The sequence below is a fragment of the Petromyzon marinus genome, chromosome 17, assembly GCF_048934315.1.
Source record: "Petromyzon marinus isolate PM22_M1 ecotype Great Lakes invasive population chromosome 17, UKy_Petmar_22M1.pri1.0, whole genome shotgun sequence".
Taxonomy (NCBI): domain Eukaryota; kingdom Metazoa; phylum Chordata; class Hyperoartia; order Petromyzontiformes; family Petromyzontidae; genus Petromyzon; species Petromyzon marinus.
In genome coordinates this window covers 9253923-9267044 of record NC_133683.1, presented here as the reverse complement: position 1 = coordinate 9267044, position 13122 = coordinate 9253923, and the positions used below count along the sequence as shown (strand labels likewise).

Here is a 13122-nt window from a genome sequence, read left to right as displayed (position 1 = left end):
AGCATTTTAAATTAATTCTTAAAACGACAAAGTATTAACTTTATGACGCTGACATCGCGTGGAACACCACCGCTTCCTTCCCGCGTTAACGTTCCACTTCCTCCTCCTCCTCCTCTGGCGCTCACGCAGACATCGACGAGTGCGACTTAGGAGTGCACGGCTGCACTGACTCGCAGAGCTGCTTCAACACGCCAGGCTCCATGCGCTGCCTGCAGCGGGACAAGTGCACGCAGCCGTACTCACAGACGTCCGACGAGTCAGTGTCCCTGCAGCTCGCGCACAGACACCTCCTCCCCCCCCCCCCCCCCCCCCTGTGCGTCCGTGGCAGGGCACGCGGTGCAATAGCGGTCTGTGCTTGCCCACGTCGGGCTGCTGGAGTTGCTCCGATTGCATTGTGGTAATGACGCAGGGTTGCTATCCCGTTGAAAATGTCTTACCTGTGTTTTAAGTCGCGTCAGGTGACGGTGATTTCCTGCTCTATTTAAAGGTGTTCCGACGTGCAGGTGCTCGTTTCTCCTGTCTGCAGTCCTGAGCCCAGTGGTGGACATTCCTCATTCCTATGGCAGGGCGCGAGTCCATCCATAGGACAACTGTAGTGAGTTCAACTGAGTCGCAGATGTACTATTGGAGGCAACACATTTATTTAACACCAACACACGGGGTAACTGCCCCTTAACAGAAGAACAACCTATGGTGGTGACCACCAGGCTAACTACGCTAATTACAACGTAACTAGCTACTATGGACCGGACCACAGCTCGGGTCCAGGTCCACATGTAGGAGACTCGGTAGAATGTAGAACGTAGACGAAGGTTTCTTCAGGATGAACTACAACGCCGGTCCCTCTGGGGGACCTGGCTTATGTTCTCTGCGGCGTGGCTGGCTCTGCCCTTGGCCACGACCACCTTCTAGAATCCTCGAGCATGATCTGGGCCCCGACCACGTGACCACCCCTAGCCCCCACTTGGGGCCCCTTTGTATACTTAACCGGTCACGTGTCCTCTCGGGTCAACCAGAGTGTCATGGTCTCTAATAACCTCATTCCTACAGCCGGAACTTCCACACCCTATCCTATAGGGCTGGCATGGCACGCCGAGCGTGGTGCCATCCAGCGCTATCAATCAGTGCTGACTGAGCCCCTCTAGGGCCGGTACTACACCCACACCATAGTGGTATCTGCGATGTCAATACACCGCACGCCATGCCTCCCTAGGGCCAGCACTGCACAATGGCATCCCGCGATGTCACTACATCACCCCCCCCCCCCCCACCCCCTTCATAGCACTCAGCCGTCCGTCCCGGCTGTCAACTCCCCCTTTAACAACGAACAAAATGAACAAAACCCCTATGTGTGCATCAACAAATAAATACCCCAACCCACCTATACAATATATACACTATACAGTAACTAACGGGGAAAGGGAACGAAAGTACAGAACAACAATAGGAAACAAAGGAAGAGAGAGAAAAAATAAAACGCAGTGACACGTGAAACCTCGGGATCCCCCCCAGCACCCGTATCTCCCACCCTCACTGTGTAACAACACCCGCAGGCACAATAAAGGCCAGGTTCAGCCCATAACCAATATGGCCTCCCGAGTGTGACAACCAACTGACGGTGTGGGAGTGTGTGTATATGGCGATCACGAAAACCGAAGAGTCTTTGATCGAGTCCTTGTGGCCGGGCCCCCAGGGAAGGTGGGCTTACTTTCCCTGGGGGTCCCGGGGGGAATCTGCAAATGTCCCGTCGAACCCGGCTCCTCACGAAGAGCAGTCAGCCGGGCAGATGGGTCTTCCTCTCTCGAATCAAGTGGAGATGGCGCTGGTGGCAGCTTTGGGGGACGTTAAACGCGCGGCACCCAAGGACGGGATCACATGACTCCCCTGAGGACCAACCTCAGCGGGTACACACCTCAGCTCGCCGGTGATGGGATGAATTCACGTGGTGCGATGAAGGGCTTGAGGCAAGAGGGATGTACTAACCAACTCCGTCGACCCCAGCGAATTTGAACACACTGGGGCCAAACGACCCGAATCACATCAACCGGCCCCCTCCAGGGTTTAAACAATTTGGGTGATGTACCCACCGGTACCTGTGGACAGTGTAGCCAGGCTCTGTCACCTGGGGTCCACTCATGTGCGGAAAGACAGGAACCCCTCAGCCGCTCCTTTGCCAATTGGCGCGAATTGGAATTTTCTCTGGAAGTCCGAAATTTGAGATTTAGCCTTGTTTGGTGCGGCTCGTAATTTGACATCAATCGGGGGGTCGTGTTCTCTTCCGTACATTAAAAAAATAGTGAGTAGCCGGTGGACGCGTGAGGGGCCATTCTATAGGCAGCCAGGACCCCGGGAACATACAAGTCCCAGTCAAGCTGGGACTCGCTGACCTGATGCGTCAACATGGAGGTTAGAGTCCTGTGCAGCCACTCCACCATTCCATCCATCTGGGGGTGGAATGGCGACGTACGTACTTTCTTTGTTCCCAACAAGTCGCACCCCTCCCATAGTAATTTGGAAAAAAAATGTTTGCCCTGATCGGTTAGAAGATGCTCAGGGGCACTCTTGTCCATCACATCGGTGATGGCCGCCGCCAACTGTTTGGCGAGTGGCCAGGCCATCGGCCAGCGTGAAAAATACTCGACGCCCACTAGCAAATTCTTATTCCCACAAAGGGTAGTGGTAAATGGACCAAGGATATCAAGAGCGACCAACTCATTTATACGGGAGACCTGAATGGATTGCAATGGTGGACAACAGGGTTTAGATGGGGGTTTCTGCCGTGTGCACTGCACACACCCTTTCAACAAATTAGCGACATTTTCCGCCATGCCAGGCCAGAAAAAGTCGAGCTTAAGTGTGGCTAGCATCTTATGCACACCCAGGTGCAACAGTCGCTCGTGCACCGCCCAGATGACTTTACCCCGTAGGGAAGTGGGCACGGCAATGTTATAACGGCGCAACCCTCCGTCCCAATGCATGAGCAATCCGCCTCTGAGGATGACAAAAGCTACACCCGTCGATCCCCACCCCCCTCCGCCTCCTTGACACGGCGTCGCAACTTAAGCAGGGAAGCGTCCTCAACCTGGAGGTGCCCCTACTCCGCATGGTCTAAGCCAATAACGGCATCACGGGCCACGAGACCATCGGCTTTCTCAGAGGTGTTAACCTCGGTCGACACCGCAAGGGGAGGGGGCGGATTCCTTGGCAGGCATCTGACAATGCCCTGAGCCGAAAAAACATGCACACCCGTCGCTCTTTGGTAATTGCGACAGGGCATCCGCGTTCATGTGTCGGGTACCTTTGCGATTTGAAACTGTAAAGGAATAGTCCTGGAGGACTTCCAACCAACGTAGAAGTTGCCCTGACGGCTGCTCAATACACAGCGTGTACTGTAGCGCTGCATGGTCAGAACGCACTTCAAAGCATCTGCTATAAAAATAGGGGCGATACTGTTGCACAAAAATACAATAGCCAAAAGTTCCCGATGTGTGACACAGTACTGTTGTTCGGCCAGACACAGCACTCTGCTGCCATATGCGACAACACTCTCGACGCCATTAACAACTTGGGACAAAACAGCGCCAATTCTGGTGTTACTAGCATCTGCATCAAGGACAAACGGCAAGAAAAAGTTGGGGTAGCGGAGGGGCGTTCACCAAGCTGTCCCGGAGGGCAACAAATGCGGCCTCCTCCTCCTCCCCCCAATGGAACTTCTGACCATTTGCCATCAAGGCGTGGAAACGTTTAGTGATAATGGCGAACCTGGCGACAAAACGGTGGTAATAGGACGCAAATCCTATTAAACTCCGCACCTCCCCCACTGACGTGGGGGTCGGCCAAGTACGAACACACGCGGGTTTGTCCGGGTCCATCACTCTCCCTGATTTACTGACTATGTGGCAAAGATACCGAACAGATTTTTGGAGCAGGTGACACTTCTGCGGTTTAAATTTGAGTTTCGCCGCACGCATTTTAAGAAAGACAGCACATAACCGTTCGAGATATTCTTTAAATGTACGGCTAAAAACAATAACATCATCAAGATATATCAGGCACAATTCCCACTGGAGACCAGCGAGAACCAGTTCCATCAATCGCTGGAACGTAGCCGGCGCGGAATGAAGACCCATCGGAAGCCGATTACAGTCATACCTCAGTATCCGACCGCTTTGGAATACGTCGAATTTGGTATACGTCGTGTTTTGACGAGAAAAAAATGTCTTGGGATACGACGTCTTGCTTGGGATATGACGCGCTTGCTAGAACTTGTATGGGTCGGAATGAGTCACCGCGTACCGGTGTATACCCCGTTCATGACTGAAACAAATCACCGCTCCTCGTCTGCCTGTACAGTAGATCTCGTTCAGTGCACAACCCTTGCTATAACTCTCTGTGAATTTTCACGTGTTTTTTGTCATATTAACGTGAATTTTTTGCGAATTCATTCAAGATGGGTCCTATGAAGGTTAGTGAGAAAAGCCAAGCTACGAAGACAATGGTTAGGATCACTATTGACATGAAAAAAGAGATCATAGAAAAGTATGAAAGCGGCATGCGCGTCACTTATTTTGCGGTGGGATACCATATGCTGAGAACAACAATTTCGACGATTGTGAAAAAAAAGCCATCAAATCAGCTAACGTTGCAAAGGGGGTGAAATTTATATCAAAACAAATATCACGGACATTAGAGCAAGTAGAAAAATTGTTATTAATATGGATAAACGAAAAACAGTTAGCCGGTGATAGTGTTTCAGAGGCTATAATTTGCGAGAAGGCAAAAATGTTGCATGCTGATCTTTTAAAAGACATGCCAGGAACGAGTGAAGATATTAGTGAAGTGTTTTAAGCCAGCCATGGCTGGTTTGATAATTTTAAGAAGAGGACTGGCTATCAACTCCTCTCAGCAAGGTAAAGTGATGTAAAAAATTTTATTTCAATTTATTTATGCATTTATTTTAATTTACATATGCATTTTAGTAATAAGTAGTGTCTAAATTATTTTATACAACCCCATTAATGTACAATATGCCATATAAAATATCATTTCTTATACTCTGGAACGGATTCTTTCCTTTCCCTTTATTTCTTATGGGAAAAATTAGTTTGGTACACATCATTTTCGGTATAAGTCCTACCTTCTGGAACGAATTAACGACGAATACCGAGGTACCACTGTAAATTAAAATAAGCCCTGTGGTGTACAAAAAGCTGTTTTGGGCTTAGAGGCTTCATCTAGTGGCAAATTCCTAAATCCGGATAGGAGGTCAAGAGTCAAAAAATGTGCTCCTGCTAGAGCATCCAGGGAATCGTCCATCCGAGGAAGAGGGTCCGCGTCAGCCACAGATACCTTATTAAGCTTATGGAAGTCAACACAGAAGCGCAAACTACCATCCTGCTTTTTAACAAGAACAATAGGGCCTCCCCACGGGCTGGTGGATGGCTAGATGATATCGGCGGCCAACATTTCATCAACCCTTAGCCGCACATGTTCTTTTTCCATTGGGCTCAGCCGGTAGGGGTTCTGCCGGATGGGAGCGGCGTCGCCTGTATCGATGTGGTGACTCAAAAGCGTAGTGCGGCCGATGTCAAATTTGCCCTTGCTAAACACATCTGAGAATTCAGGCAAGAGCGCCCTCAGCTCCCCCCTCTGGGACTCGGACAATTCCGCATTTTCCGAACAAAGCGTATCCATCCAATTCTCATCAGAATTCTTTTGTGGCCGCGTATTCGACGCGACCCCCACACTGCCAACGATGTTTCCTTCGTGAAGCGTGGGTGACACATGAGCTAGCACAGTGCCCTCCTGAATGACAGACATGTCCAATCTGTGATAAAAACCTGTGGGTTTGCAAAGAACCTTGGTATCGGAGAAAATTATATCGTGATCACCCACAGCATTGTAACAGTGATCAGCCACGGCAGAATAATTCGTTCTGCCGTGTTTCAAATCTGACTGAATTCGCGAGCACAAATCAGGTTTGAAACACGGCAGAACGAATTATTCTGCCGTGGCTGATCACTGTTACAATGCTGTGGGTGATCACGATATAATTTTCTCCGATACCAAGGTTCTTTGCAAACCCACAGGTTTTTATCAGAGATTTGTTCACGAGGAAATTCAGATCTACAAACATAGCCACAATTTCAACCGAGAAGATGGTTTCAAATTAAGCAACCATTGGAAAGATGTTCTAAATCGAATCAAACATTAAACTAATTTTCAAAGGGTACAGTATATTTTTTCAAGTAATGGTACCCCAAACTTTCGCAGCACAGGCGGTTGCATTGCAGTCGCCGATCACTGAGCTGCACCTTTCATCATGCTAAGTCCGCCAATCAAATGATAATTTTTATGCTAATTCCTTTGTCAAGGCACCCTAATCCCTCTCACACAGCTTAAAGGTCGTGGTCTGAGCTTGGCTCTGTTTCACTCCAGTGCAGTCTTCGAGACAGTCTGGTCCCTTCACCTGATGAAGGCCGCTTGTGTTGTGGCTGAAACGTCATGATTTTTGTTGTTTTATATTTTTTTACTTACGTGACTTTACCGAATAGAACCAAAGAGTATGGATCCTTGCAGTCACGAAAGCTTCAAATCTAGAATTGATGAATAGGCTTGGACGGGCTCCACGTCTTCGAGTATATCGCGTGCCTCACAGGGCGCGGTACACGCCGCCAACCCCTTATGTTGTTGCAAGAGCAGGTGTGCCTGGATGCATCTTGCAACCTTGAGAGAAGACAAGACGTCTTCGTCGATGGCTGGCAGGATGATGTGGAGGTCCTTTGCTAACGTCAACAATCTCTCGAGGACCAGCAAGTCTACTTCGTCGTGGTCCATCTTCGGGAAGGCAGCCTTTGCTAGCACCAATAGTGCGCTACGGAAGGCGAGGGCGTCTCGGCCTCCCCCCTCCTCAGCGCAGTGAACTTATGGCGCACATTTGACGGTGGTTCGTAGATTACCGCCATTTGAGCAAATGCTTGATGTAGCGTGGCCCTCTCCAACAGCAGGACGGTGAGAAACACCGCTAAGGCATCGTCATCAAGCGCGGCGGGCAGCGCTCTCAGCGCCTCCGCCTCCGTCCACCCTGCCAAGTCATTGTTCGTCAGAAATCTTTGCTTGAAGGCCACCCAGTTGCCTCTGGCGGCGGAAAATTATTTAACAAAGGGCAGTCTTCACCTGAGAGATGGAATGTCAACAGGCGAACTCGACACAGTCACAGATTTGGCAGGATCTAACCCAAAAACCTTTATTATGAATAACCTACTCGGCTATGTTACTAATAAAATAACGTTTGGCAACTTCCGACACCAGTTGTAGTTAGTTCAACTGAGTCGCAGATGCACTCTTGGAGGCAACACATTTATTTAACAACAACACACGGGGTAAATGCCCCTTAACAGAATAACAACCTAAGGTGGTGACTACCAGGCTAACCACACTAATTACAACGTAACTAGCTACTACGGACTGGACCACAGCTCAGGTCCAGGTCCACGTGTTGGAGACTCGATAGACCGTAGAGTGCCATGGTCTCTAATAACCTCATTCCTACAGCCGGCACTTCCACACCCTATCCTGTAAGGCTGGCACTGCACGCTGAGCGTGGTGCCATCCAGCGCTATCAATCAGCGCTGACCGAGCCCCTCTAGGGCCGGTACTACACCCACACCATAGTGGTATCTGCGATGTCAATACACCACACTCCGTGCCTCCCTCGGGCTGGCACTACACAGTAACATCCCGCGATGTCACTACTCAATCACTGTTGATTTCCACACACAGTGGTGCTCATTTTATCGACTTCGTAGGGATGATGGGCGGTCAACTCCCAATCAGGATTTGAACTCGCAAGCTTCTGATTGTGAGTCGCTCGCTGAGCCACCTGGCCGCTATCGTCAAGATCCAATTCATTACACTGCTGTACGTAGGCGTGTGCGCATGTGTGTGTGTGTGCGTGCGAGTGTGCGTGAGCATGTTTGCGCGTGCGTGCATGGATTTGCTCAACCTCTTCCCACATTTCCTTGCTGCGCGATCGCAGCACGTGCGTGTGCCCGCGCGACCTGGCCGCGTGCCGCAACCGACCGTACATGGTGCGCTACCGCTACGCCGTGCTGTCCCCGGACCGGAGGCCCCAGTCCACCGTGTACCACGTGCACGCCGCCACCCGCTACCCGGGGGCGCGAAACTCCTTCCACCTGCACGACACGCCCGGCAGCGACGGCGCGTACTTCTCACTCCGGGTATGCATGCACTCGGCCCCCCAGTGGGCGCGTGGTGCCCACCGCAGGGGGTAGTGATCGCGCTTCGCTACAAACCCGGCGACTCGAGTTCAATGCACTGCTCATGATCAACATCGATGACGAATGTGTCAATTGGTCCTGCGCCTCCCCGAGGTCGACTCCGCCTCAAATGAGTACCCGGTGCAGTGTGTAGACCTCAGTACCGGGGAGACAAAGATGGCCAGGCATGATATTCGCCACAGCACCCACTCATGTTCTGTACTGGCCTGAATAGATGCCACTCGCAAATCGAACTTGCCCCCAACAGTTTGACTCGGTCTTAAATTAGTAAATTGTGCACTGTGTGGCAACACAACCCTCCTCATGTGCCGCATCAGCCTTAATCAGCACTTGCCACAACAGCCCATGTAGGCTACATGGGGGATCTCTATCTTCATATGTGCGTGTGTGTGTGTGCGCGCGCGAGCAGCAGACGGGCCCGTACAGCGCCGTGCTCACGCTGCTGCGCTCCTTGAGCGGCCCGCGCGACATCATCCTGGACGTGGAGATGGTGAGCGTGCAACCGTACGTGCGCAGCGGCAGCAGCAGCAGCGTGCTCCGCCTCACGCTGTTTGTGACGGCGCAGCCCTTCTGAGCGGCGCCCGTGACGACGCACCGCCCCGCGCGCCACGTTTCCCAACATAATCACAGCGATGGTCCGTCGCATCGCTTACTCATTACGCGTGGTCCTACAAGGCTGCGTGTTACCGCAATGTATCGTTTATGCAGTTACTGGAATATGCACCGTGCCACACCACACCGCGCTATGCTCTACGAATCCACACATCACAACGTGCTGCGCTCTACTAAACCACACACCACACCGCGCTGCGCTCTACTCAACTAGACACCACACCGCACTACGCTCTGCTAAAGCACAAACCACACCACATGAAGCCACGTACTGACGTACAAAGGAATGCAACGCCACGTGATGCCACGTCACACCACTTTACATTCAACCACTGTAGGCACACTGCAACGTAACCACTCCGCACCAAACCAGGGTGCCAGGGTGGCGCAGTGGTGACACCCTTGTCTCGCGGCACGAAGGGTCTGACACGTTTTCTGCGTTAAGTTTGTATGTTCTCCTCCCGTTCTGCTGCATGGCTTTCCTCCGGGCTCTCCCGTTTCCTCCCATAGTTACAAAAAAATACCCCACACAATGTCACCGGTATTGGCCAATCACATTCCCAGTGCTGAAAAATTACCTGCGAATTACTCGATTGGGATCACGCAGCGGTAAATTCGCCCCCCTACTGCGAAAAAACCTGGCAGGAACCACCTCCTGTTGAGAAATATATATTGAGAATACATGGTAGAAGATGTCACATGTACTCAGAATAACCTGAGAGATTAGCAGTGTCAGATTTCCTGTGGAGGGGGGCGGGAGGGCATAAAGGTCAAATAATGCCCGTGACCGACGCAGCATGTGCTGGTGTTAAGGGGCCCGCTGCTGGCAACACACACGGCACACGAAGACAGAGATTCCCCGTATAGCTTTTAAGGCTGTTGGGGCAAGTGTTATTAACGAGCACCTATTTACAGGTCTGCGCAGTACACAAGGGGGTGGGTGGCCAACACCACGCCCGGCTGCCTTTGGCTTCCCAGTGGCGATGTTTTAACACACCGCTTAAGGTACTCATTTGAGGCTGAGTCGACCGAGGTGAGGAAGCCCAGGACTGGTTGAGATAATCGTCACTGATGTTGGCTCTGAGCGGGAATCAAACTCGGTTAGCCGAGTTCGTAGTGTAGTGCGCTTACCGCTACACCACCGCTCCCCACACAGTACACCAGCGCATCACCAATCGGTAGAGCGAACCACACCGACGCATGCGTCCTCCAGCGCATTGCCGCCGATGCAGCGTGTCAGAGGAAACTGCGGCTATTTACAGGATCACATTTTAAAGCTTCGTTTAATAATATCCAACTGCAAAAATTTGGTTGTGAGAATTGTTCAACTTTTTCGTGAGGCGAGGAAATAATATTTGGCGGCACATTAAATGCGTGTAGTCTTGACAATTTACTTTGTTTGGCTGTGCCTGGTGGTGGTGGCCAGATCATTACGTGACCTACCCAGGACCCTAACTGCGAGCCGTGAGAAACATTTTTTTCAACGAAGTGGCGAGGTGTGAAACCAGTTTGCGAAGAGAACTCTGCCGTTGGATAGAGGGTATTGAAGCGCTGAATCCTACCCAGTGACCGGCAAAATATACGTTAAGGTGATAAGATGTATCACTATATGACAACTGACACCGTGTACATACAATAGTAAAGTTTGCCCATTCCACCATTTCATGTATTCGAGTGTCTTTTATTTCAGTTCTGCATCTTTATCAGACCACTGCCTCCCATGATCTGCCTCATCACATTTCCTCACTAAATTTCACAGTGACCTTCCAGCCACTTGTCATCTGCTCATTCGATAACCTATTATCGCGTGTTTCTATCCAGCGTATACTTTCCTCTCCCCAGGACGACAACTCAAACGCTCGGATTCTTGATTTTCCTGCTTGCAAAGTTCTCACATCGCCAACAAGCGAAGAACCGCACTCCCAAATTTGATATTTCTTCCGAGTTCTTAATTCCATTCATAAAACACGATTTGTACTGGGCGGTTATTGTCCTGAGGTCCTCTGCACGCTGACCATACGTTCATCACTGACCATACGTTCATCGATATAAGCAGTAGAACGAATTCAAAGAACTGCTGTGTTTTCGCGAGTAGTCAATTGTCCATCCAACTGGATTCAAGCCTTACCATGCGGCAATGCAGCCTGACCTGCATAATCATGCGACACGTTGCAGCTACATTTCTATAATCTTGTGAACATCATGCTAAACGAGAGTAACGCTATGTACGGAAGGGACATAGTCATTCTCAAGTGTAATTTTCTTGAAATGTTTGTTGTACCCATTGTATTAATTATACCTCCAGTATAAAGTGACGGTTATACTAACAAAAATACCCCCCCCCCCCACCCTTCAAATAAAAAAATGCTCTTTAAATGCTAATACCAGTGATATTTATACAAACAATCTCCAGCAGATTATTTCATTTTTAAAATAATGTTAGTATTTTTTTTGGGTGAGAGCCCGTAGATATAAATGTGTTGTAAAAACCCACCACCACCCGACACAGCCAGTTAGTAAGATTTGTCACGTAAACAAAACGTGCCAATTAGTTCCTAGTTCAGCACACACCGGTTGAGTGTTGGAGAGTAAACCCACTATAACATTTACAATTCTAGTACCGTGACATTTCGCCGGTAATTACAACAATAACAACCAGCAGCATCATCAGGCGAGAGCCATAATTGTGGCGAAAACCTCCCTTCTGTTTCAGTCTTAAATAGACGGGGGATAAATGTGACGTCGTCACTTGTGAGCCAATCAGGTGTGAAGAACAGAGAGGAGGGGGAGTTGATGTATTCATATAAATTACAAACCGAAAAGCTAATATTGGTCGCGAAAGCCTACGTGTTAAAATGTTAGGATGGCTGCACGCTTTCCTGATTTTCAATCATCAGAATTAGGAGTGTATTTCCCACTGAGCAAAGCCCGTAGAGCTAAAAAGCTCTTTTTTAAAGACGACTCGCCGGCAGAAAAAAAAAACAACGCATTCCACAATTACGGATTTAATAAAACAAACTTAATCAAAGTTATTCTGTTGTAAAGTCTACCTTCACACTTAAACAACAGAATGAGTCGCTCGGGCAGTCTGCAGCGCGTCAGAGCCGTGACCCCATGGCACGAACGGCTCGTGAGCAGTGCGGCTCGGCTCGGTTTTTCCCGAGCGAAGCGGCACAGAACCGCGCCACGCACTTTTCCCACTTCACTTTCTTCCGTGCCAGGTGTTGCGCTGTTTTCCCAAGACACACACTGCACTCTAGAGCAGTGATAATTTAAGTATTAAAATTGTACCATAGTGTGCGCATTTAAAGCGAATTTTGTTTAACATTAGAAGTGCAATTTTATATTGAAATGTATAGTAAAAGTTGCAAAGGTCTATAGTACAGTAATGCTATATGCAAATTGGTAAATTAATAAAAAAAAACACTCAAAACACAGAGAGATGCATGCTTAGAACAACTCGATATTAGGAAGCCACTGGAGCTATGCACTTTTAAATATATATTGAAAATTAATTGATTTAGAACTGCTGTTTGTGTTTAGTCTGTTGTCCTTCCCCGCACCTCCGAATAGCATGGTTGGCTACGTAGGGTGCTAAATAAGTTAAACATACATACATTAAACACTCTGCGACAGAAATAGGAGCACGAGAATGGGAGAAGACACGCAGATTAATGAGATCAAACTTAGGAAACGTACAGTGAGGGAAAAAAGTATTTGATCCCCTGCTGATTTTGTACGTTTGCCCACTGACAAAGAAATGATCAGTTTATAATTTTAATGGTAGGCTTATTTGAACAGTGAGAGACAGAATAACAACAACAAAATCCAGAAAAACTCATGTCAAAAATGTTATAAATTGATTTGCATTTTAATGAGGGAAATAAGTATTTGACCCCCTCTCAATCAGAAAGATTTCTGGCTCCCAGGTGTCTTTTATACAGGTAACGAGCTGAGATTAGGAGCACACTCTTAAAGGGAGTACTCCTAATCTCAGCTTGTTACCTGTATAAAAGACACTTGTCCACAGAAGGAATCAATCAATCGGATTCCAAACTCTCCACCATGGCCAATACCAAAGAGCTCCCCAAGGATGGCAGGGACAAGATTGTATACCTACACAGGGCTGGAATGGGCTACAAGACCATTGCCAAGCAGCTTGGTGAGAAGGTGACAACAGTTGGTGCAATTATTCGCAAATGGAAGAAAC

At 49.1% G+C, this 13122-nt stretch overlaps 1 protein-coding gene across 1 annotated transcript in view; it reads left to right on the top strand.

The window, feature by feature from the left end:
• LOC116943381 (EGF-containing fibulin-like extracellular matrix protein 2) overlaps nucleotides 1-11944 on the top strand; it is a 35484-nt gene extending 23540 nt beyond the window's left edge. The window contains exons 8-10 of the mRNA XM_032956222.2: nucleotides 130-256; nucleotides 8039-8240; nucleotides 8710-11944. Coding sequence (XP_032812113.1) covers nucleotides 130-256; nucleotides 8039-8240; nucleotides 8710-8874 — 494 coding nt within the window. The 3' untranslated portion in view covers nucleotides 8875-11944. The remainder of the gene's footprint in view (nucleotides 1-129; nucleotides 257-8038; nucleotides 8241-8709) is intronic.
• The last annotated feature ends 1178 nt before the right edge of the window (nucleotides 11945-13122 follow it).